Source organism: Nelusetta ayraudi, unplaced genomic scaffold (genome assembly GCF_046127955.1).
Source record: "Nelusetta ayraudi isolate G7.1 ecotype Tasmania unplaced genomic scaffold, CSIRO-AGI_Nayr_v1 ptg000275l, whole genome shotgun sequence".
Taxonomy (NCBI): Eukaryota; Metazoa; Chordata; class Actinopteri; order Tetraodontiformes; family Monacanthidae; genus Nelusetta; species Nelusetta ayraudi.
This window is the reverse complement of record NW_027466324.1, coordinates 13,490-38,106: the sequence shown is the minus strand read 5'-3', so window position 1 is coordinate 38,106 and position 24,617 is coordinate 13,490. Positions and strand designations below refer to the sequence as shown.

At 43.9% G+C, this 24,617-nt stretch overlaps 2 protein-coding genes and 1 long non-coding RNA gene across 10 annotated transcripts; all 3 read left to right on the top strand.

Moving 5' to 3' along the window:
* The first annotated feature begins 2,069 nt into the window (after positions 1 to 2,069).
* Positions 2,070 to 7,666, top strand: LOC142882431 (uncharacterized). Of its 5 annotated transcripts, XM_076017168.1 has the most exons (8): positions 2,075 to 2,363; positions 2,798 to 3,046; positions 3,121 to 3,219; positions 6,667 to 6,759; positions 6,843 to 6,871; positions 7,148 to 7,228; positions 7,311 to 7,376; positions 7,512 to 7,666. In XM_076017168.1, the coding sequence occupies exons 1-8, from the start codon at positions 2,240 to 2,242 to the stop codon at positions 7,578 to 7,580; spliced, it is 810 nt and encodes a 269-aa protein (XP_075873283.1). In that variant the 5' UTR covers positions 2,075 to 2,239; the 3' UTR covers positions 7,581 to 7,666. The 5 variants fall into 5 exon arrangements, with proteins under 5 accessions (XP_075873285.1, XP_075873284.1, XP_075873286.1 ...); XM_076017170.1 differs by lacking the exons at positions 6,667 to 6,759; positions 6,843 to 6,871; positions 7,148 to 7,228; positions 7,311 to 7,376; positions 7,512 to 7,666 and adding exons at positions 3,320 to 3,406; positions 3,499 to 3,527; positions 3,750 to 3,809; positions 3,902 to 4,298 and having other exon boundaries at positions 2,070 to 2,363; XM_076017169.1 differs by lacking the exons at positions 6,667 to 6,759; positions 6,843 to 6,871; positions 7,148 to 7,228; positions 7,311 to 7,376; positions 7,512 to 7,666 and adding exons at positions 3,320 to 3,406; positions 3,499 to 3,527; positions 3,750 to 3,815; positions 3,902 to 4,298 and having other exon boundaries at positions 2,071 to 2,363.
* A 359-nt stretch (positions 7,667 to 8,025) lies between these two features.
* Positions 8,026 to 9,207, top strand: LOC142882432 (uncharacterized). Its single transcript, XR_012925789.1, has 4 exons — positions 8,026 to 8,122; positions 8,531 to 8,779; positions 8,873 to 8,998; positions 9,099 to 9,207. It is a non-coding gene; the product is annotated as an uncharacterized LOC142882432 (long non-coding RNA).
* A 1,758-nt stretch (positions 9,208 to 10,965) lies between these two features.
* Positions 10,966 to 13,341, top strand: LOC142882430 (uncharacterized). 4 transcript variants are annotated; one of them, XM_076017165.1, is made up of 7 exons: positions 10,970 to 11,285; positions 11,426 to 11,728; positions 11,968 to 12,213; positions 12,289 to 12,387; positions 12,488 to 12,574; positions 12,667 to 12,743; positions 12,830 to 13,341. In XM_076017165.1, the coding sequence occupies exons 1-7, from the start codon at positions 10,976 to 10,978 to the stop codon at positions 12,929 to 12,931; spliced, it is 1,224 nt and encodes a 407-aa protein (XP_075873280.1). In that variant the 5' UTR covers positions 10,970 to 10,975; the 3' UTR covers positions 12,932 to 13,341. The 4 variants fall into 4 exon arrangements, with proteins under 4 accessions (XP_075873282.1, XP_075873280.1, XP_075873281.1 ...); XM_076017166.1 differs by having other exon boundaries at positions 11,968 to 12,387; positions 12,667 to 12,695; positions 12,790 to 13,341; XM_076017164.1 differs by having other exon boundaries at positions 11,968 to 12,387.
* Positions 13,342 to 24,617: the final 11,276 nt, after the last annotated feature.

The window sequence follows — 24,617 nt, the reverse complement described above, 5'->3', positions numbered from 1 at the left end:
GTAAAATTTAACTCCCGTTTCCTGATATTTCTTGGCGTATTGGGCGCACGTCTTCACAATTCCACAAGTAGCAAGAGCAGTAGTGGCTCAACAAAGGGGCTTTTGCCACTGCAAGCAGACACGCTCATAGACGGGAGTCGTCTTAAACCTCTGATTTCTTTTATTGCAGCACATGTGTGAACACAGCCCTACGGAAAACCTGTTTGGACTGAACAGGCTTTAGCATGGGAGTAAATGTTGCAATATTCTGTATTTTATTGTCTAATTTATGAAGGCAGATGACAGAGAGGCACACAACACAATGACACCTGCAGTTTAGTAGAATAGATAGTGGAGACAGAAATGAAGAGACTCCTGCAGCTCGGAAGTCATTTCTCCTCTCTTGGCTGTTGCAATCACACTGAACAGCAACTTCCTGTCATGATGTTATATTTAAAACAATGAAAAAACTTGAGGGGTGGGGGTGGCAGGTGTTAACTGGACGATGACTCAGTTGCAACTGCAGCACTGACATGTTGCAGAGCCAAAGGGAAGTTGGACCTCACAGCCAGAAGCAGCAGCAGCAGCAGCAGCAGCAGCAGCAGCAGCAGCAGCAGCTACTTTGAACAGGATGTTGGCTGGTGTGATGGAGGAAGTTCTAATAGTGTGAAGCAAGCAGGCGACCAAGAGCTGAATTCTAAAAGAAGCTTCCCACAGACACATGAGGGCTGATCAGTGGTTCATCTCCAGGAAGCTGATTATTACCACAGATTTGAAAGTCAAAAAAATGGAAAGAAAATGAGTTTTTGTATTGGAACTGATTGTTGTCGGGGCATGGGGGTTAATTGGTGATGTGAAGAAGTCTAATCAGCAATAATAGATTAAAATCAAATCAACCTGATGACTTTCACACTGTTTGTGTTCCAGTTTCAAGCTGGTGGCCCTTCGCAGTGGCAGCTGCAGCTGCAGTGGCACTGCTGGCCATCCTGGTGGTCGTCATCATCTGCCACAGAGCTAAAGGTGAGAACATTCACTGATGGAACTCCTGAAGAGAGTTTTACATTCAGGAGGCAAAGGTTGACTCTGTGTGTCTCGTTGTGAAGGCAAGAAGACGCAACAGGTTGACAACACAGTGAGTTCACTTTGTTTATCAGCACCATTCTGACTCCAATCATTGTTTCTATGTTTTGTAGTAAGTTTTTTTTTTTATTTATTTTTTTTAAACTGACTTCTTTTTAAGTTCTTTTAAAAATGGGAACAAGCAAAAAAGAAGAAGTGACACAATTATGACACAAGAGCAGAGTCGTCTAAAAATATCAAGAGCAGCAACACAAACATGGTTTGGTCAACACAATTATTTGGTGTAAACCTGGAAAAGCTGTTGAGAAAACAGGATTTCTTTCTTCCAGAGCCATTTATATGAGCAAATACATCAACACAACTCCAACCCTGTGGTGGATGAGTCCAGTGTGGAGGAGCGCCAACAAGTGGTGAGACCTCAGTGACGCGACAGCGATGTAACACAATGAATCACTGACTCACAGCTTGTGTGTGTGTGTGATGTGGATGTAGGCGGAGCCTGATGAGGATGTTTCTCACGCGTCCATCAACTACATCAAGAAAAGACCCAAAGTCACGGTGAGAACCACCATAGAAACACAATCCTACACTAAATATGGGAGAAGATTTGATATTGAAGCTGCCACTGGTTGCAGTGAACCTGAAGAGAGTCATAATTATCTTCATCACTACATCATGTGACCTCAACAACAGGTGGAGGTGACGGACGAGGACGACGGAGGCGATGCGGTGACCTACAGCACCGTCAAAGTGAGCAGATGATGAGTGGAACCTCCAGCACCACACGGACCAGGACTGTAGCATCAGAGGGCAGACTCTGGTTCTCTACGAAAGTGTTATTGCATCATGGCCTGGACCCAAAAGGACAAAAAACAAAATAAAAAAATGCCAAAGACTTTTTCACAAATGATGGTGTCCAAGTTGAGAAGGTGGAACTGAGGTTTGCTTTCTAACATCCTGAGTTCAATACAGTCTAGAAATGCTTCCACTTGATTTTCCCTTTATTTTTACAGTTGCAGAGTGTCAGTTGTTGCCGTCAGGAACGAAGACAAAGTTACTTTACCCTGTGGACAACAGCTTCCCAACTGTAGGAGTGTTGACTGGCTGTTTACTGGGAGGTCCTACCAGACGATCCCCCTGGTTAAAGAGGGGGAGGTTCCCCAACAATATGTAGAAGAATATGGCCAACTGTCTTTCACCAGTGACACCAGTGAAGATCACTGAGGAGCTTGTTGGAGTGTTCACCTGCAGAAGGAGTGATTCATATCTAGAGCTAGCTGCCATTCATCTGTTCGTTGTTACCTGTGAGTATTTACATCTAATCTAAGGTGTGTGTGTGTGTGTGTGTGTGTGTGTGTGTGTGTGTGTGTGTGTGTGTGTGTGTGTGTGTGTTCTTCATAAAGTCAGACATTGGCAGCAGCAGCTCCAGGACACAGTTTCTATCATTGTGTCCCATGTTTTGATTGGCTCTCAGCAACAAAGTGAAGCTGCTGTTGATTTGAATGAAGATGTTTTGAAGAAGTTGTAATTGTCTTCCATTGTTTTGAGTTTATTGCATGAACAGTCTGTTGGTTCCATGTTTAACTTTCCTTCCTTCTTCTGTTCACATTTTCTCCTGAAGCTTCTTCACTGAGGAATATTTGACCTTTGTTTCCTGGAAACAAGGCTGTTAGTCTCTTTTGTCTGCAGGGATGAACTTTGTTACCATGTTGTTGTTTTTCTCCTCCGTCTTCACCAGTGACCAGAACTGAGAACCATCAGTTGTCCTGCTCTGTGGCATCAAAAGATTCCTGTATATACAAAGTGAGGTGGCTGTATGATGGAAAACCTTATTCACAACCTGAACCCAGGTATGGATGCCAACACAATGTATCAATGTGCCAAGACTGTGAGGAGCCACTCCAGGAGGAGCTCTTCTCCTGTGAGGTGTGGAGGACTGCTCCTCTTGATTATGTGCAGCTGTTTCCTCTCATCCATCAGACTGAAGGTCAGACTGGGACCAGTAAAGTCACACCTGTTGCCATGAAAGGAGAAACTGATTTTTTGTTTTTATTTGTCCAGGCCCCTATGCAACAACACCAACACTGACCACCAGGTGGCCTAGTGCCACTGGGAGCACTGGGAACACTGGTGGGAACTCTGAGGAGCCTCAGCCTGGAGGTGGTTCAGCCACGTGTGGTGGATCTTGTTTCTTCAGCCTCTGGAGGATTCACCTCTGAAACATGTCAAGTTTCAAATGAAGGTTTTTTTCTTCTTCCAGGCTGGTGGCGCCATCTTGTGGCAGTTTTGCTTGTGGTCATTGTCATGTGCATCCTGGTGGACTTTCTACTTTGGAAGAGAGCCAAAGGTGGGAGCATCTTTTCCACTCATCAAACTTTGTTCTGAGGAGAACTTTGCATTGAGGAGCTGAGATTTGACTGTCTGTGTCTCCGTCTAAAGGCAAGAAGAAACCTCAGGAGGAGAACACAGTGAATGAAGATTGTGTGTCTGCACAATTTGGCTTCAAGTCACTTGATTTGTTTCATTTAAAAACATACTGTTCTTTGAGTTGTTTTAACACTGGTGAAAACAACACAAACTGACAAGAGCTGAGTCATCTAAAAATAGAATATCACTGACAGCACAGTGTGAGGACACACACACACACACACACAGGAAGCACTAACTCGCAGCTGTGTGGTTGGATGTAGGTGGAGCCTGAAGCTGGTGTTTCTTCACCAACCGTCAGCTACACCAAGAGAGGAGCCAAAGTCAGAGTGAGAAACACACAATAGAAACACACAATTTCATTCTAATTATGAGGACCATGATGATGATGATCATCATCTGACCTCCAACCCAGGTGCAGGTGACAGACGGTGAAGATGGAGGTGAAGCTGCGCCCTCTGGTGGAGCAGCTGATGAGTCCACCCTCTACTGCAACGTCAGCACGTTGGATGGATAAAAAGCCTCCACAGAAGGAATGTGGAGACTAAAGGCATTGGAAGACTTGGCAAACATGAACTACAGTGTCCAGTCAGCATTGGAAGAGCCAGTAGGGGGCTGTATTGGGTCAGCAGGTGTTGCTGCTGATTGGGTAGCAAACAGTTTTCCACTGTGCCCTGTGTGTTGCATTGATCAGTTTTGGCTTGGTTATTTTTGTTACTGCCAGATTGAGTTATCGTGATTAATGCTCTACGATGTGATGAGTTATTGTCGTGATATATGGAAATAAACCGACACAGTATTGTAAAATTTAACTCCCGTTTCCTGATATTTCTTGGCGTTGTAGGGGAGGAAATATCTAGACACAAATAGTAATATCTCCCCAATACGTATTCCGTCGTTCCGGTGTCAAGGTGAGGATTTCAAAGTAAAATACATAATAATTAATTTAATCTGACTCCATTTGATAATAATAACTTTACTTTTATACATTGATTGAGAGAAAGACTTGATTAACAATTAAGAATATAGACTCAATAATAATAAACTTCTCGTGATCTGACATTAGTCTTCAGTTCAGGGATGGCTTCTATAAATTAACAAAACTATTCAGTTTGTTCATTAAACATGGAAGAATAGCCTGATGTCTGGGTTGGAGTATTCAGAGGTTATTGAACATGATACCCAATCTTATCTGACCAACTCAGAGGTTAAGGGTTTGAATAATGTCCAGTGAAACTTACCATATAACTAAGGTCTTTGGGATTCTGATTAATCCCTATCTTAGTTCAGTGATGGCAGATATAGACAAAGCACTCAGTGACCTTCTTAACATAGAAGAACAGCCCAGACATCTAGGTTGAGATGTTCAGAGGTTTATATCTTCCAACTCAATAGTTAGAAAAACATGACACTCAATCTTTTCTATTCAACTCAGAGGTAAAGAGTACAAGCATTACTCAAATGAATTTACCATATAACTGAAGACTAAATCAATATCTGATGTCAGATTGCTCTCCACATAGAAACAAAAGTCTCAACAAGTTAATATTGAAGGGGAATGGATAACATACCAGTTTATTGCGATGTCCAGAGTAAACATGCAGCAAAAATGTAACAGACCGGTTGTGTAAAAATGATGGTAGAAAAAATCAAGAAGTCAAAGAAAAAGAAGAAGAGAGAGAGAGAGAGAGAGAGTGAAAAAGAGAATCAAGAAAGAGAGTGGGTTCCAGAAAAGGAGAGGAAAAAGAGAGAGAGAGAGAGTGGGTCCCAGAAAAGGAGAGAGAAAAAAAAAGAAGAGAGAGAGAGTGGGTCCCAGAAAAGGAGAGAGAAAAAAAGAGAGAGAGTGGGTCCCAGAAAAGGAGAGAAAAAAGAGAGAGAGTGGGTCCCAGAAAAGGAGAGAAAAAAGAGAACTTCAGATTCTTGTTCCTTCCCTTAAATATCCTCCCAGAACAGAGGCACTGCTAAAATGCATATTTAAAAGATTCAAATCAAATCTACTCTTCCTACTTGGGAACCTTTTGGTCATCAGGGGTAATTTTCCACAGCAACAATAGATCACCAAGACCTTCATACCTCTCGCACTGACACTCACAACATTTCAAAGGAAAGTTCTAAACAAAAGAAAGAGACAGTCCCTGAATGCAAATCCAACAAACACAAGGAGATACCTTTTGGCCCTCGGGGGTTCCTTTCCCGCGACATGTAAATCATGTAAGTTAATTACAATAGGTGAGATTGATACAGTTGTAACCCCTGTCTTTGAAGAACTTCCATTGTTAGAGAAAACACTTCAGGATGTGGATTTGACTGTCTTACAGCGTATTGGGCGCACGTCTTCACAATTCCACAAGTAGCAAGAGCAGTAGTGGCTCAACAAAGGGGCTTTTGCCACTGCAAGCAGACACGCTCATAGACGGGAGTCGTCTTAAACCTCTGATTTCTTTTATTGCAGCACATGTGTGAACACAGCCCTACGGAAAACCTGTTTGGACTGAACAGGCTTTGGCATGGGAGTAAATGTTGCAATATTCTGTATTTTATTGTCTAATTTATGAAGGCAGATGACAGAGAGGCACACAACACAATGACACCTGCAGTTTAGTAGAATAGATAGTGGAGACAGAAATGAAGAGACTCCTGCAGCTCGGAAGTCATTTCTCCTCTCTTGGCTGTTGCAATCACACTGAACAGCAACTTCCTGTCATGATGTTATATTTAAAACAATGAAAAAACTTGAGGGGTGGGCGTGGCAGGTGTTAACTGGACGATGACTCAGTTGCAACTGCAGCACTGACATGTTGCAGAGCCAAAGGGAAGTTGGACCTCACAGCCAGAAGCAGCAGCAGCAGCAGCAGCAGCAGCAGCAGCAGCTACTTTGAACAGGATGTTGGCTGGTGTGATGGAGGAAGTTCTAATAGTGTGAAGCAAGCAGGCGACCAAGAGCTGAATTCTAAAAGAAGCTTCCCACAGACACATGAGGGCTGATCAGTGGTTCATCTCCAGGAAGCTGATTATTACCACAGATTTGAAAGTCAAAAAAATGGAAAGAAAATGAGTTTTTGTATTGGAACTGATTGTTGTCGGGGCATGGGGGTTAATTGGTGATGTGAAGAAGTCTAATCAGCAATAATAGATTAAAATCAAATCAACCTGATGACTTTCACACTGTTTGTGTTCCAGTTTCAAGCTGGTGGCCCTTCGCAGTGGCAGCTGCAGCTGCAGTGGCACTGCTGGCCATCCTGGTGGTCGTCATCATCTGCCACAGAGCTAAAGGTGAGAACATTCACTGATGGAACTCCTGAAGAGAGTTTTACATTCAGGAGGCAAAGGTTGACTCTGTGTGTCTCGTTGTGAAGGCAAGAAGACGCAACAGGTTGACAACACAGTGAGTTCACTTTGTTTATCAGCACCATTCTGACTCCAATCATTGTTTCTATGTTTTGTAGTAAGTTTTTTTTTTATTTATTTTTTTTAAACTGACTTCTTTTTAAGTTCTTTTAAAAATGGGAACAAGCAAAAAAGAAGAAGTGACACAATTATGACACAAGAGCAGAGTCGTCTAAAAATATCAAGAGCAGCAACACAAACATGGTTTGGTCAACACAATTATTTGGTGTAAACCTGGAAAAGCTGTTGAGAAAACAGGATTTCTTTCTTCCAGAGCCATTTATATGAGCAAATACATCAACACAACTCCAACCCTGTGGTGGATGAGTCCAGTGTGGAGGAGCGCCAACAAGTGGTGAGACCTCAGTGACGCGACAGCGATGTAACACAATGAATCACTGACTCACAGCTTGTGTGTGTGTGTGATGTGGATGTAGGCGGAGCCTGATGAGGATGTTTCTCACGCGTCCATCAACTACATCAAGAAAAGACCCAAAGTCACGGTGAGAACCACCATAGAAACACAATCCTACACTAAATATGGGAGAAGATTTGATATTGAAGCTGCCACTGGTTGCAGTGAACCTGAAGAGAGTCATAATTATCTTCATCACTACATCATGTGACCTCAACAACAGGTGGAGGTGACGGACGAGGACGACGGAGGCGATGCGGTGACCTACAGCACCGTCAAAGTGAGCAGATGATGAGTGGAACCTCCAGCACCACACAGACCAGGACTGTAGCATCAGAGGGCAGACTCTGGTTCTCTACGAAAGTGTTATTGCATCATGGCCTGGACCCAAAAGGACAAAAAACAAAATAAAAAAATGCCAAAGACTTTTTCACAAATGATGGTGTCCAAGTTGAGAAGGTGGAACTGAGGTTTGCTTTCTAACATCCTGAGTTCAATACAGTCTAGAAATGCTTCCACTTGATTTTCCCTTTATTTTTACAGTTGCAGAGTGTCAGTTGTTGCCGTCAGGAACGAAGACAAAGTTACTTTACCCTGTGGACAACAGCTTCCCAACTGTAGGAGTGTTGACTGGCTGTTTACTGGGAGGTCCTACCAGACGATCCCCCTGGTTAAAGAGGGGGAGGTTCCCCAACAATATGTAGAAGAATATGGCCAACTGTCTTTCACCAGTGACACCAGTGAAGATCACTGAGGAGCTTGTTGGAGTGTTCACCTGCAGAAGGAGTGATTCATATCTAGAGCTAGCTGCCATTCATCTGTTCGTTGTTACCTGTGAGTATTTACATCTAATCTAAGGTGTGTGTGTGTGTGTGTGTGTGTGTGTGTGTGTGTGTTCTTCATAAAGTCAGACATTGGCAGCAGCAGCTCCAGGACACAGTTTCTATCATTGTGTCCCATGTTTTGATTGGCTCTCAGCAACAAAGTGAAGCTGCTGTTGATTTGAATGAAGATGTTTTGAAGAAGTTGTAATTGTCTTCCATTGTTTTGAGTTTATTGCATGAACAGTCTGTTGGTTCCAGGTTTAACTTTCCTTCCTTCTTCTGTTCACATTTTCTCCTGAAGCTTCTTCACTGAGGAATATTTGACCTTTGTTTCCTGGAAACAAGGCTGATAGTCTCTTTTGTCTGCAGGGATGAACTTTGTTACCATGTTGTTGTTTTTCTCCTCCGTCTTCACCAGTGACCAGAACTGAGAACCATCAGTTGTCCTGCTCTGTGGCATCACAAGATTGCTGTAGACACAAAGTGAGGTGGCTGTATGATGGAAAACCTTATTCACAACCTGAACCCAGGTATGGATGCCTAGAAACTGTATCAATGTGTCAAGACTGTGAGGAGCCACTCCAGGAGGAGCTCTTCTCCTGTGAGGTGTGGAGGACTGCTCCTCCTGAGGATGTGCAGCTGTTTCCTCACATCCATCAGACTGAAGGTCAGACTGGGACCAGTAAATTCACACCTGTTGTCATGAAAGGAGAAACTGATTTTTTATTTTTTATTTTGTTTTTTGTCCTTTTGGGTCCAGGCCATGATGCAATAACACGAAAACTACCACCAGCAACAACAACACCAACACTGACAACCAGGTGGCCTACTGCCACTGGGAGCACTGGGAACACTGGTGGGAACTCTGAGGAGCCTCAGCCTGGAGGTGGTTCAGCCACGTGTGGTGGATCTTGTTTCTTCAGCCTCTGGAAGATTCACCTCTGAAACAAGTTGAGTTTCAAATGAAGGTTTTTTTCTTCTTCCAGGCTGGTGGCGCCACCTTGTGGCAGTTTTGGTTGTGGTTGTTGTCATGTGCATCCTGGTGGACTTTCTCCTTCGGAAGAGAGCCAAAGGTGGGAGCATCTTTTCCACTCACTTTACATTGAGGAGCTGAGATTTGACTGTCTGTGTCTCCGTCTAAGGGCAAGAAGAAACTTCAGGAGGAGAACACAGTGAATGAAGATTGTGTGTTCTACACCAAGAGAGGAGCCAAAGTCACAGTGAGAAACACACAATAGAAACACACAATTTCATTCTAATTATGAGGACCATGATGATGATGATCATCATCATCTGACCTCCAACCCAGGTGCAGGTGACAGACGGTGAAGATGGAGGTGAAGCTGCGCCCTCTGGTGGAGCAGCTGATGAGTCCACCCTCTACTGCAACGTCAGCACGTTGGATGGATAAAAAGCCTCCACAGAAGGACTGTGGAGACTAAAGGCAGACTCACTCTGCTGATTGACCTCCACCAACACAACTGACTTGGCAAACATGAACTGTAGTGTCCAGTCAGCATTGGAAGAGCCAATTTTTTTTTGGACTGAGCCCCAACACAGACCTGCTCTGATGATAAGAGCAGGTCATCGCCAAGGCGAAGACTCAAATGTTTTTCGTACGTTTCCTCTAATCATTTTCTTCCTCTGCCGTTTTCTGCTCAAATTTGACCCCCTTACCATACTCCTAAAAGTCGCCAAATTTTACACATTGGTAAGAACTCGCGTAAAATTTCATAAAATTAAGAGAAAATGGCAAAATTCCACTCTCTAGCGACCCCTAGAGGCGTCCAAAAAATATTAATGGCCCTAGCTTCCACTAGGAAAGTCATAAAAGCATTGGGGAAAAATCAAACACGTTCGTCTCTTCAAGCCTGACAACTGTCCGTTTTTTCATTGACAACGCCTACACCGTTAGTCACACCCCTGATTCCCTGATTGCTGAAGCCCTTAGCTACAAGATGATACCAATATATTTCATGTAGACGCAGAAATGGCTGAGTTCCTAGCATTTGTTTCCAAGGTTGCCAAAGCGGAGCAAACGGTAGTCCCTGCTGTTGCTGCTCAATAGCAGTCCGTTCTTTCACTGGCCACACCTACACCGTTATTCACACCTCAGTTAACTATACATCGCTTGATTGCTGAAGCCCTTTGCTAAAAGATGATACCAATATATTTCATGTAGACTCAGAAATGGCTGAGTTCTAAGCTTATGTTCCAAGGTTGCAAAAGCGGAGCTAACGGAGCTAACTCTACTCTTGCTAGTTGGGAGCCCTAATGCCTTTCTCTTTCTCTCCCTCTTTTTCAACACACACATAAATGGCTGCAGTTTCCTTTCGGAAAGTGCTACAGACGTCATTCAAACATTCACATGTTTGTCTCATCAAGGCCTATATTTTAAATTTGGCAGCCTCTTCCAAAAACAATGGAGGTGAAAATTTTCCATCATTTGTATACACAGGCTTATGATGATTAATTAGACTTCTTCTTGATGTTTTTTTGAACACACACATAAATGGCTGCAGTTTCCTTCAGGAAAGTACTACAAACGTCATTCAAGGTTTATCTCGTCAAGGCCTATAATTATCAGTTGACAGACTCTTCAAAAAAAAAAAAAAACTGAACAGGCTTTGGCATGGGAGTAAATGTTGCAATATTCTGTATTTTATTGTCTAATTTATGAAGGCAGATGACAGAGAGGCACACAACACAATGACACCTGCAGTTTTGTAGAAAAGATAGTGGTGACAGAAATGAAGAGACTCCTGCAGCTCGGAAGTCATTTCTCCTCTCTTGGCTGTTGCAATCACACTGAACAGCAACTTCCTGTCATGATGTTATATTTAAAACAATGAAAAAACTTCTAATGTCACTCGTCAGTTCCTCAGAAGACGGCAGCTCCACGTCTTCAGGCAGAGATTTTCTCCAGGCTGCCAGCTTTCAGAAAGCTGAACTGATCTCCTCTGTTTTCCATGCTGAACACCTCAGAGACTCCAGAGAAAAGCTGCCACTCACAAATATCAGAGATCTTTTTTCTTTCAACTTGGTCTTCAAAGTTAGCAGAGTGATGGCTGTCGGCAGCACAGGGGTGGAGGAGCGAGACGGAAGAACCTTTGGAAGCCAGAGGGTGAAGATATGTGCGAGTGTGTTTGCCACACTCATCATCTCTGTTGCAGGTAAGAGCTGAAAAAATGACAAAGACTTTTTCACAAATGATGGTGTCCAAGTTGAGGAGGAACTGAGGTTTGCTTTCTAACATCCTGAGTTCAATACAGTCTAGAAATGCTTCCACTTGATTTTCCCTTTATTCTTAAAGTTGCAGAGCTTCAGTTTGTTGCCGTCAGGAATGGAGACAAAGTTACTTTACCCTGTGGACAACAGCTTCCCAACTGTAGGAATATTAACTGGCTGTTTACTGGGAATTCTAACAAGACATTTCGCCTGGTTAAAAACAGGGAGGTTTCCCAACAATATGTAGAAGAATATGGCCAACTGTCTCTCACCAGTGACTGTTCTCTGGACATCATGAAGATCACTGAGGAGCTTGTTGGACAGTTCACCTGCAGAAGGAGTGGTTCACTTCAAGATCTGGCCACCATTTATCTGTCGGTTGTTTCCTGTGAGTATTTGAATCTAATCTAAAGTGTGTGTGTGTGTGTGTGTGTGTGTGTGTGTGTGTGTGTGTGTGTGTGTCACCCTATTTTGGCCCACCACCATGGAGCCTGATTCTTGGAGGAATGGGCAGAGATGATGAGGAATATTGGACCTTTGTTTCCTGGAAATAGGCTGTTTGTCTCTTTCGTCTGCAGGGATGAACTTTGTTACCATGTTGTTGTTTTTCTCCTCCGTCTTCACCAGTGACCAGAACTGAGAAGCATCAGTTGTCCTGCTCTGTGGCATCACAAGATTCCTGTATATACAAAGTGAGGTGGCTGTATGATGGAAAACCTTATTCACAACCTGAACCCAGTTATGGATGCCCAGAAAGCGCATCAATATGTCAAGACTGTGAGGAGCCACTCCAGGAGGAGCTCTTCTCCTGTGAGGTGTGGAGTGATTCTCTTGATGATGTGCGCCTGATTCCTCTCATCCATCAGACTGAAGGTCAGACTGGGACCAGTAAAGTCACACCTGTTGCCATGAAAGGAGAAACTGATTTTTTTGTCTCTATTTGTCCAGGCCCCAATGCAACAACATCAACACTGACAACCAGGTGGCCTACTGCCACTGGGAGCACTGGGAAAACTGGTGGGAACTCTGAGGAGCCTCAGCCTGGAGGTGGTTCAGCCACGTGTGGTGGATCTTGTTTCTTGAGCCTCTGGAAGATTCACCTCTGAAACAAGTTGAGTTTCAAATGAAGGTTTTTTTCTTCTTCCAGGCTGGTGGCGCCACCTTGTGGCAGTTTTGGTTGTGGTTGTTGTCATGTGCATCCTGGTGGACTTTCTCCTTCGGAAGAGAGCCAAAGGTGGGAGCATCTTTTCCACTCATCAAACTTTGTTCTGAGGAGAACTTTGCATTGAGGAGCTGAGATTTGACTGTCTGTGTCTCCGTCTAAAGGCAAGAAGAAACTTCAGGAGGAGAACACAGTGAGTGAAGATTGTGTGTTCTACACCAAGAGAGGAGCCAAAGTCAGAGTGAGAAACACACAATAGAAACACACAATTTCATTCTAATTATGAGGACCATGATGATGATCATCATCATCTGACCTCCAACCCAGGTGCAGGTGACAAACAGTGAAGATGGAGGTGAAGCTGCGCCCTCTGGTGGAGCAGCTGATGAGTCCACCCTCTACTGCAACGTCAGCACGTTGGATGGATAAAAAGCCTCCACAGAAGGAATGTGGAGACTAAAGGCAGACTCACTCTGCTGATTGACCTCCACCAACACACCAAGTCAGCCTGTCTCAAACTGGAGCCTCATTCAAAAGCTGCCACACTTTCAACTGTGTCCGTCTTCATTCAGACAACCTTTCAAAATGCAGCACGTCACACTCATGCCTGTTTTTCCAGCCTCATAGCAGCTTCACATTGAGATTTCAATGGAAAATCATTCCACTGTATTAAAACTGATTTTCCACCTAAGTAACACTTTGTTGAACAGCCTAAGGCTTTTGATAATGGTTTATTAAAAGTGTTTATTAATGCATATAGATCGGATTCCGTGCAGAAAGTCATCTCTAGACTTTATAGAGGACTTCAGGAAATGAAAACAACAAATACCATATATATATATTCGGGGTGTAAAGATAAACCGATCTGAATCTGTTATCGGTCTGTGACGTATGAGATCCGAGTGCATCGGTTGATGGAGCCCTGGATCGGTAAAGATCGGTAAAGTACCGTAATTTCCAGACTGTAAAGCGCACCTGAATATAAGCCGCAGCAGCTAAATTTAGGGGGGGGGGGAACAAATGTGTACATATACAAGCAGCACTGGACTATAAGCCGCAGGTGTTTCGTCAGGAAACGGATCCGCGGAGCGGATCGGTTCGGCGACTGCGAGCCTGCAACTCTGGACTCGCACCGCGGATCCTGTTTGCGAGGTCCCGCCGGTCACCTCGGTTAATTGGTATGGAGTCGGACCAGAACTCGACAGCAAGAGCAAGACTAGAGAACATACAGACGAGAGCGCAAGCGATCTAGCCAGATCGACTGCCTTTAACTTAAAAGCTGCATCATATGGAATTCGTCGTTTGTTTTCCATAATGAGGGTTTGTGCATGAAAACTTCCTTTGCGCAAACTATCTTGCTCTCGTTCTGCATTTGCTTCCACTTTTGCTTTCGTTGTTCGCGCGAACTGCCTGTCTCACTCTTTCCCGAGCCCACCCAAAAATCCATAAATTGAGACTGTCCCCTAGTGGCCGTTAGCTGTAAAAAACCATAGATTAGCAGCACCGTTGTATTAGCCGCAGGGTTCAAAGCATGGGAAAAAAGTAGCGGCTTATAGTCTGGAAATTACGGTAAAAATAAGCACTTGGGGTTAAATTGTCCATTTGTATTGAATCGCACTGAACCGAATCGGATCGAATTGTACCAAATTATTAACTATTTTTATGAATCGTATCGTAGCTTTTGAATCGAGATTTAAATCGGATCGTTTTGTGAGTGAAAGATTCATACCCCTAATATATATATAAAACAAAAATGGGACAGTGAAAGTAAGAATTGCCTCTCAGAAGAGACTTGGCTAAAATACTGTGAATTTCAATGGCAGATGAACTCAAACTCATGGAGATCATTCGGTCAGAAGTGTCTCATTAGGTATTTCATTACAGCAGCTCAGTACAACTACCGAGCAGGCTCCTCCAGCTGCAGGTTGTGTCATTCACAGGAAGCCAACCACTATCATTTGTTTTGGGCCTGGCCAAAAGTTAATATTTTTTGGCACAAGGTGTTTTTGGAATTGGCAACAATATTTGGACCTGAAATTTCATTAAATTGGGAAGAACTTCTTTTTGGACTTGTACGTTCAGACAACTTAAGTGTGAAAAATAAATATTTCATTGGAACACTAAATCTAGCTGCTAGAAAAGCAATCACAAAAAAATGGCTGAAGCCAGACATCCCAAGGGCCAATTCCAATTCCTCCCTTAACTCCTCAATCTCAACCCTCGCACTTAACCCTCAATCTTGGCCCTCAAAAATAAGTGTAAGGGCTATATTGTGACTTAGAAATGGGACACACCTTAAGTGCAGTTACGTCTTAAGACTGTGGGGGGCGGCCTTACGCCAAAGCTACATCCAGTATGTCGAGAAGACGATGACGACGAAGAAGAAGAAGAAGAAGAAGACGAAGAAGACGGAAAAAGACGAAAAAGAAGACGACGACGACGACGACATTTTAGCGACAATGCCGTCTGCTTCGCTGATTTCCTTTGCGTGGGCTTTGGGCATCTTCATGAGATTGACTACTGCCAAACGGAAAAATGATCGAAAGAGAAGGCTCTTCCGACGCGTCGTAACGCTCATGGATCAGATTCAGGTATGTAAACACAATACACAATTAACAATATAAACAATAAGAACAATGAAAATAAACTAAAGCAAATAAATCTTGTTACTCATGAAAGATCAGAATTAGAGGGACCGTAGATATATGAATTAAGCGTTGAAGTGCTTAATTGCTGATGTATTAGATAAATATTTTTTTTCATGTGATCTTTCCAGAGTGGTCATCCAATGGTGTACTGCAAGCTGAACCAGGACGTGCCAGTACTGCGACTGTGGTTCAATGTAGAGGCTGAACTGAAGCAGGACTTTCGTCTGAGCAGAAGAGCCATGCAGGGTCTACAAAGGCTCCTGCAGAGGGAACAGGACAATGGCTGGGGCTCTCAACTAGAGGTCCTGATATATGTTTACTGGCTGGCTCACGGCTTGTCCTATCGGGTTGTTTCCAGCGTCTTCTGTGTGCCAAAGACAACTGTACACCGTGTCATACACAGAGTTGCACGTCTGATCTGGCTCAACCTGAAGCTAGCCATCCACTTCCCAGAAGACCTCAAAGAAGTTGGAGAAGGATTTGGGCAGCTTTCAGGAACCCCTGTCCTGAACTGTGTCGTTGGCGCAATAGATGGCTGCCATTTTCGCATCAAACCTCCCTCTCAGCACAGACTGGACTACTTAAATTACAAAGGGTTCTTCTCAATCAATATGCAGGCCATTTGTGATTCAAAGGGAAAGTTTCTGGACATTTTTGTTGGGTATCCGGGGTCAGTACACGACACACGCATCATGAAGAACAGCACATTTTACAGGTCCCAACAGTACCCCCCCAGAGATTACATTATTCTTGGCGACGGAGGCTATCCCTGTCTGGACAAACCAGTCAGCCTCATCACACCCTACAAAGAGCCTGTAAGGGGACGCACAGAGGCCTGCTTCAATTTCCACTATTCCCGGGGGCGCAGCATTATCGAGAGAGCTTTTGGTATGTTGAAGACGAGATGGAGGTCAACACTTTTCAGAGCTCTGGAGGTTAGGCCAACATTTTCAGCTGTAGTCATCGCTACCTGTGCCTTTTTGCACAATGTCTGTTTAGAAAATGGTGACATGCTAGAGCCAGACAATGATGCTACACAAGAGATCTTTGACCCTCAACCACACTGTGAAGCCCTAGTGGCAAATCAAACATCTGGTAGTGCCAAAAGGGACCAACTGGCTGCCTTAATTTCTGGCCAAGACCAACAGGGTTGAAAAAATGCTGTCTACAACATATGGAAAATACTGAGCATGTATATAGTTTTAAAATGTTGTGAGTGAATTTTATACACATTTGTTCAATAAATACTTTTCATAGAAATTTACTTTGTTTTTCTTGTTTTTTTTTCCTGTGTGTAACATTTCTACTTGCAATCTGAGACAATCTGTTATAATGACATAAGAACAGTTATGCCCACAATCTCAAAACTCAAAACTTTTTTAATTTAAATATAAATATGAAATACAACAATACAGGGATAACATTGATAATATTCATATATATATATATATGTATATATATATATATATATATATATATATATATATATATATATATATATATATGTGTGTGCACTGTTAACACTGTCAGTTTAACACAAACGCAGTTATCACTGACGGATCCACAAGTTTTTTGTAGCCTGAGTTAAACAGAAAGAAAAGAGCGCCGTGTATTCTCTAAATAATATTAGCTAATAGCACAATAGAGGATACATTATTCTGTCCTCTGTCGCTACACAACGAAGTAACGTGAAGTATTACGCAACAATGATGTTAATAATCCATAAAAAGTATAGAACTAAGACAAGGAAATGTTTTCGTAATATTGTAAATAATCTTTATTAACTTAGAAAATACTTACATTTATAGCTCGCTCTTTTCGCCGCCATTGTTTTCGGAAAAGTTTTGTCGAAAATACGCAATGCCTTCTGGGTAGCCCTTACTCCCAAGGGTGGTGCCGGAGAATCTCAATATTGAGGGCGATACAGCCCTTGATCTCGTCCCTCAACTTGACGTTCTTAGAATCGGGACAGCACTTGCACCTAGCAGTAGTCTGATTTTAAATGTCTGATCCTAATTGTCAATAAAAAAACAAACAAAAATAAACTGATTTTCCTTTTCTGTCAGGTTTAAACCCTCAAAGTATGAAAGGGACACACAGGAGTCAAGTATATCTTACTCGCGAGGAGAGCAGTGACAGAAAGCAACCTCAGTTATATTCCACCCACCCTACTCTGAAGCGCTTCCGACTGCAAATCTCCTTTTTATTATCATCTTTTGGGCCAGTCCCTGGTTACATGGGTTTAGGTCATTTAAAGTTGACATATGCACGAGACAGCACTCAGACATCACACCTCCTCCACACTAGAAGGTCAAGACATAGTACTTTCTTCTAAACAGGAGGTCATGAAAAGTTATTCTGCTTTAGGTGTTAAAACAACAGGAAACACTCACTTCTCCGTCTCATGAGCTGCTCCTGCATGAGTCTTCCTGTTCTTCTTTCTGCAAGACGTCTGCTGCAAAGCTGTGATTATGAGACTTTCGCTTGTAGCATGCATAGTATATATTCATCTCTTAGCTTAAGCATATTTTGAGATAAAATACAAAACATCTTCATTTTTCCAACATTCATCTAGATAATGTCACTATACCCAGCACGTACTCACCTACCGGAATTGGAAGGGTCTTAAAGGCAGAGCTGCATCATTTCTCTGATGCCAGCTCTAAGGGCTATGGTCAGTGTTCATATCTGAGTATCCGAGACTGCAAAATGAAGAGGGAGATGTTTACTACTCCCTAGTTGTTGGAAAATCACGTGTCTCACCTACAAAACTCACTACCATCCCAAAATTGGAGTTGACAGAGGGAGTGGTTTCAGTAAAGACAAGCAAGCTGCTCAAGGAGGAATTTGGATCTGCTGACATTGAGGAGTTCTTCTGGAACGACTCAAAGGTGGTCTTAGGATATATAAAAAGTGAAGTACGGCGGTTCCACCCCTTTGTAGCTAATCATGTCCAGAAGATTCAGTTGAGCTCAGCTCCTCACCACTGGAGATACGTACCAACCAAGGAGAACCCGGCTGATCATGCTTCGAGGGCCTAAACAGACTTGTAAGGAGGGTTAAGATCTGCCTTGGTGACAGGAAGCTTGGCAAAAGGGGAGAGCATTTCCACAAGATGTCTGAAGTAGAGCGCCCAATCCAGAAACTAGTCTTGCTGCTGGAAGCTGACTAAACTGTCTTCCTTCTCCTATGATTTATAGTATCCTCCTGTCATACCTTATCATATTGACACAGTTGTTAAAGGTTGTCATAGGGCACTGTATGTGGGTTCAAATAAGAAAAGTTTTTTTTTTGTAAATCATCCGTGCTTAATGTTAGTGATATGCTGTTCCATTATTCACTCATGATTGGTGGGAGTGTAAGTAAATCAAAAATCTAATTTCTATTATTATGGTATTGACTTCCTGTGTGTGTGTTTTATTCTGATGGGTACCGGAAGTAGCTAGCCATTTGTTTGTTCGAATGTTTTAAGCTTTACATCGCTCTGACAAGACGGCGAACAGCGATCGGTTGCAATTGTTTAGCTCCAAAAGGTTTCCACGTCGTTAAGCACCCAGCTGGGAACAAGGTATTATTGAAATAACATGTTTGATGTTCAACTTTATGTAATTTGGTCAGTTTGGTCACATGCTAACAGCTATGCTGATATCGGCTCCACGGTAATGGTTTATGTGTTCATACTTATTTTGTCCTTTAGCTCTTATGGTGTTAAAGGAAGAACTGAGCATAAATAAAAGCCTGTAAAACATCAGTAAGCTTCACCATTGTCTGGCTGGGGTTAGCTACAGCCGAGTGTCTCCGGCTGTCAGTCAAACAGGGTGGGCAGGGCCTGGACGCCACTTCCTGTTTGTGCTCCTGGTGACTGTTGTCCACCTGATGTTTGTCTCCACGGCTGCTGGATGTTTGTACCACGTTGTTTCTCTTCCTCTGCAGCCCATTCACCCCACAGATTAATAATGTGTCATTAGTCCACATGACAACTTTATTACTGTGGAAACACAGCTGAGGTCTGTTTCCTCTCTGGACCTTTCCACCCTGACCTTTGACCTTTCAACAACTCATCCATCTGATCAACCTTCTGACTGTTGATCCGTTTGTCAACAATCAGAAGAATGCATGTAAATATTGTGAGAGAATTTTGTCTTTTGATTCTGCTTGTTGGCTCAATGTGACAACAGTCAATCAATAAGTCATGAAATATGCCATCAGTCTGTATTGCACAACAATGTCAAGTCAATGATCAACTGTTGAATTGAAGCAATAAAGCAATAAGACAATCCAGAGAGCAGTGGGAGTGTTTCCTGGCAGTGAACTGGTGCCAGTCAATGAGCTGACGTGACTGATGTCAGGCTGCAGGACCAGCTGTTCACCAGAGGGGGGAGGCAGAGAGTCAGCAGGAACTCACATCTTTTATTTCACACCTGACAGTCACTCTGCTGCTGATTGGTGGAGTGGCTGTATAGGTTCCGCCCCTTTTGCGCTGATAGTTAATGAGTGCTGATCTTTGGCCCTGTTTGCACTTGGTCACTTGTAACTGCTTTGGGGGATTGGATCACGAGAACGGATCTCGAAGCATCTGTTCGCACGTAGCATTAACATGCGTCTCGAGCGTGCCATTTGTGATCGCATTACCCCCCCTGCAGAACCTATGCAAATGCAACATGCGTCATTTCCGTTTTTTTGTTTTTTGTTTTTTTTTTCAGTCAAGGACATCAAGTTTATAGTCAAAGGCACAAAAGTTGAAACCAAACTGGGAGACAAGGACTGATAGCAGGAAGCCAGATACATGATTTCCTTTTGCCAGCAACGCAACACACAAAAGACCAACAACTCAAACGGGACGTGATGTGGGACAAAAAAAAAAAAAAAACAAGCTTTACTTTGCAGATGCAGTGAAGCTCTGCGACAGCAGTGAGGATGAAGCTCGACTCTCCGGGAAGGAGGACAAACTCTTAATCCTGGCAGGATTTCACTAAATTATCAATGAATGATTAATGTCTGCAGCTCTGCTATCACCGCAGGGGGAGAGAGAGAGAGAGAGAGAGAGAGAGAGAGAGAGAGATGGGGTTGAAAAAAACATTTTCATAAGAAGGAGGAGTCTGACAGGGTTTTTTTTTTTTTTTTCCCTTGTCCGGTCTGGCCATAATGACAAGCAGAAGTGTCTCTGAATGTCTATGATGGCTGACAGATTTTATTCTCAGAGGTAGATCTTGAGAGTGTGAGCCACGTGGGTGGTTTCAGGAGCTACCTCTTCAGTGGTTTTATTATAATGTTCTTGGTGACATTCTGGCCATGACCGGACTGAGGGGGATAGATAGGGGGGTGAGTAGAGAGGGGAAATGAGTGTGGGAGGGGTGGGGGGGGATGAGATGATGAGAGGGATAGAGAGAGAGGAGTAGAGGAGGCAACTGGCAACAATATACAATTGTGTTAAAAGAGAACAAAACAGCTCGTAAATATGCATAGCTAATTGTCAGATAGTGCATATATACCCATACAAACATACATGCGAGTTCATACAGTGATGATAATAATAATAGCGATGATAATAATAACAAAGTTAATAGTAATAATAATAATAATAATACTAATAATGTTCATAGTAATAATAACGATGATAATAATCTACTCATGGATAAATAAGACAATAAGCTATGCAGTAGTGTGCAACAGTGTACCTGCGCTCGGTACCCAAGGCAGGCCCGGGCACCCAGAGGCCCCCCCCCTACGGACCCAGTATGGCGCATCAACCGGCCCCCTCCACCCCCCACACCCCCCAGCCACCCTCACCGCCCCGGGACCCCCCGGCCCCCGGGGCCACAGCCGCACCCCCGCCCCCAACGCCGGCAAAGCGGGCCCCCGAGCGAGAGTCCCCCCTGGTTCCCCCTGTGCCCTGTAAAAGAAGAAGATAAATAATTAAAAAGATACAATTAAATACTCAATCTGTGGGCCCCCGCCCACCACTGTCAGACCCCCGTGTCTCGGGTCGTCGCCGCCCAGCCGCCCTCGAGCGGCGGAGGGGGACCACCCGGGCAGCGGCCCGGTCCCGGGATTGGGGGAAGGGGGACCCCGCCACAAGTGGCAAGGTCCCTATAAGCCCAGCCGGTCTCGCACCTCGGGGGCACCGGACTGCACAGAGCCCATCCAGGGTGGGAAAGATATCTGGTCCAGCCCCCACTAGCAGGCCGACCCCACTGTGTGTAGGAGTGTCAGTGTGTGTATATGTGCACTTGCTGGTGTTTTGGACTATCTTGCATTTAAAATGGAAGGGTGGTAAGGCCCTGGGGCAACCACACTGCTGCTGAGCAGGGCGGCGGCCGCAGTGCACGAACCCCCCCCCCCCCCAGGTCATTTCCGTTTTTAACCACTAGGGGCAGTAAAGCGCAAAACCACGGCTAGTTTCACCTGAAAGCGAATAAGAATCAACTTCCTGTTTGTGGACTATATCAAGTCACTCGTTTTAATTCTACTGCAACTCGTATGGATCCGAATGAGGAGTAACGACTGGTGGGACAGAGTGGTGACGACTTTATTTTCGGATCAACAGTGGCTGGCAATTTTCGGATGCAACGTCGCACATTTAATCTCATATGTGGGAAACTGCGACCGCTGCTCCGCTGACAAAATACTCATGCGGAATGAAATTTATTAGCATCCTAATAAAAGAGTCCAACAAAAATGATTTGTTTTCGCTTCTTGTTTGTAACTTTATAATGACTACGCCGAGAGGTGGGGCACCGACCAAGTACGTACACGGGAGAGGTGAGTGGAGTAGGCGGTCGTTAATGTGGACTGAGCTCGCATTCTGTTCGCACGTCGGTGACAAATGCGTTTTTATGCGATGTGACTACCAAAACCCCCTCCCCGAGGTGGTTTTGGGATTCGGATGACAAAACAGATTTGGACTGTTTGCACTTGGTTTCTTCGTGTGTTTTTTGCCGATCGGAATACGAAAAATGCATGAAATGACCAAGTGAAAACAGGGCCTATGTTCAGCTGGGTTCCAGTTTGTTCTTCCTTCTTTTCAAAGTCAATTGGGAGCAAAATGCCTCTGAGTGAAGTTTCTGTTAGTTTTTTGTATTTGCTCAATAACCACATCTTGAAGTCCCCACTGATAGAGTGAAAGACAACCATCCCCCATTGGCCATATATATATATATGTGTGTGTGTGTGTGTGTGTGCGTGTGTGTGTGTGCGTCAGTAGCATTAACATCACCTGCCAACATTAACCAGACGACCCAGTTTGTGAACCCTGAACTTTGATCTGTCTTCAGCTGTCAAACAGAGAAATGAAAAAATAATTTAAAAACCATCAAGTTTCATATTAAATATTAAAAGTTAAAATGTAAAAATGAGTTTAAAAAGGTTTACAAAGAAGTGGCTTCATTGAACAGCAACATCTCTTTCCAGCAAGGTGTCTTTTCATCATTGTCTTGAATATTTTGCTGCTTTGCCAACTATTGAACCATTTTCAATCAACAGCTTTGCTTCATAACATTTCTAAAACAAACTCACTAGGAATAAGAGTGCAGGGTGTAACTCTGGGTGTCACCAACAGAGCCAAACCAGGCAGCAGCTGGATTCTTTTTGGTTATTATTGTGTTATTTCAGTGTTGGCTGAGTCTCCACTGGTCTGGATCAGAAACCTCCAGTCCTCCCAGTCCCAGACAGGAGAGCCTTAAACAGTGGTCTGGAGACCAAGACCACTCTGGAGTACTACAACACTACCTCAGTGATGACCTCGCAGGTCCACCTGTTAGCACCACCAGCCTTGAACAACACCACAACGTCATCATATGCTGAGATCCATCTGCTCCGGCCTCCATCTCCAAGTCCTGCTGCTTCCACTGAGGATTCAGCTCCACCAGTGGCTTCTGGGACGTCTCTCCCAGTAACCACAGCAGCTTGTAGGGAGAAGCAGTCCGCCAGCCACCAGGCTGCACTGGGGTCAAAGGTCGTGACACGCCCACAGACAGTGTGTGTGTGTGCAGCTTGCTGTTTAGCGCCACTTATTGTAGTTCTGTCACCACTAGATGGAGCTCTCCTCTTCATTCTCCTCCTCACCCTTCCTCACCTCCAGCTGCAGAGAGAAGAAGAGACAGCAGGAGTCAGGACTCACTCTCCAGACTCTCAGTCACATGTCAAGTGTGGAACATATGAAGGTCATGTGACCATGGAGTGTTGGACTGATACTGAGGCCTGATGAAGATGAACTGATCAATAATTGAGTGGTGAACTGAGAGAAGAAGCAGTTTGGCAGCAGATGTTGGATGAATGAGGAGCAGCTGGACGTCACCATCCTCCTCTCACACTGTGACTGGGAACACTGGCCCTCTGCTGTGGGATCAACTGGCTTTGGTGCTGGAACCATCATCCACTGGTTCCAAACCAGTACTGACCTCACACTCTCCAGTTGATGGTCTCTGCTGTGGACAAGATTCATCAGTGGCTTCACTGATGAAGCCTTTGTAGTATCTGAATCTATGTATATGACATCATTTGATCCAATGTAGATGGCCTGATGTGAACTCAGCAGTGAACCCGCTGCTGCACTCCTTCCCTAAGGGCGTCAGTTTCCATATATGGTCTTGTTATTGCCACTGCCACCAAATTAAAACCAGATGGCCATTGGGGGATGCAATTATGGAATGCATACATTCTCCCCCACTTCTAGCATCTTCCTCCCTGGTTGCTGGGAGGTATAAGAGGTGATGTGAACAAAGGATCATCGGAGTTGCTCACATCTGGCCCAGAGACATCCCCAGGCTTTCTAGGTGCCTGACTGACTTCTGACTTCTTTGCAAATAAACCAGTTTTTATACAACTAAGTCTGTGTCAGTGAAGACTCCTTCAACATCTACATCACGCGAAGCCACCAGAAGAATTCACCACACCTTCAGCTGGTTCCCTCTCAGGTCCAGGTGTCTGAAGTGGGAGGGGGGGAGGGATTGGACTTCAGAGCTGAGAGCAGCCAATCACAGCTGAGCTCTGACAACCTGCAGCTCTCCAACCTGAATAAAGAATAAATGATTGAGAGTTTATAATGATGGAGAGTTTTTCCAGGGTGTCATCACTCTGAAAATCAAAGTGAAATGTCGACTTCAGAATCTGACACTACAGAAAATGTCACCTTGAAATTAAATCCTCAGTCCAAAACTAATGTGTGTGTAAATGATGTTGGTCACATGACCACTGATGACCTGCTTTAACTTCAAACATGAACAGAATGAAGTTTTCATATTTCTGGATGTTATTTTGATATGAATCAACCTTCAGCCCACCAACCTGAATAGAGAATCAATATTTGATTTCTTCCATGGTGTAAATGTCATTTTAAGAGTAATTTCTCCATTTTTCCAAAACAAATGTGCACATTATAAAGACTCACAACAACAAAAACATAACAACTGTGTGAAGGAAAAAGCAGCAGGCTGAAGCCCAAGCTGATTATTGCCTATCCTATACAG

What these genes read in the sequence shown, in the direction of transcription:
- LOC142882431 (XM_076017168.1), top strand. Translation starts at nt 2,240, where the DNA reads ATGGCCAACTGTCTTTCACCAGTGACACCAGTGAAGATCACTGAGGAG. An exon ending in CATCTGCCACAGAGCTAAAG is followed by an intron (nt 6,760 to 6,842) that starts GTGAGAACATTC and finishes CTCGTTGTGAAG; the next exon opens with GCAAGAAGACGCAACAGGTT. An exon ending in TGGAGGAGCGCCAACAAGTG is followed by an intron (nt 7,229 to 7,310) that starts GTGAGACCTCAG and finishes ATGTGGATGTAG; the next exon opens with GCGGAGCCTGATGAGGATGT.
- LOC142882430 (XM_076017164.1), top strand. Translation starts at nt 10,976, where the DNA reads ATGTCACTCGTCAGTTCCTCAGAAGACGGCAGCTCCACGTCTTCAGGC. An exon ending in TTATCTGTCGGTTGTTTCCT is followed by an intron (nt 11,729 to 11,967) that starts GTGAGTATTTGA and finishes CGTCTTCACCAG; the next exon opens with TGACCAGAACTGAGAAGCAT. An exon ending in TGAGGAGCCTCAGCCTGGAG is followed by an intron (nt 12,388 to 12,487) that starts GTGGTTCAGCCA and finishes TTCTTCTTCCAG; the next exon opens with GCTGGTGGCGCCACCTTGTG.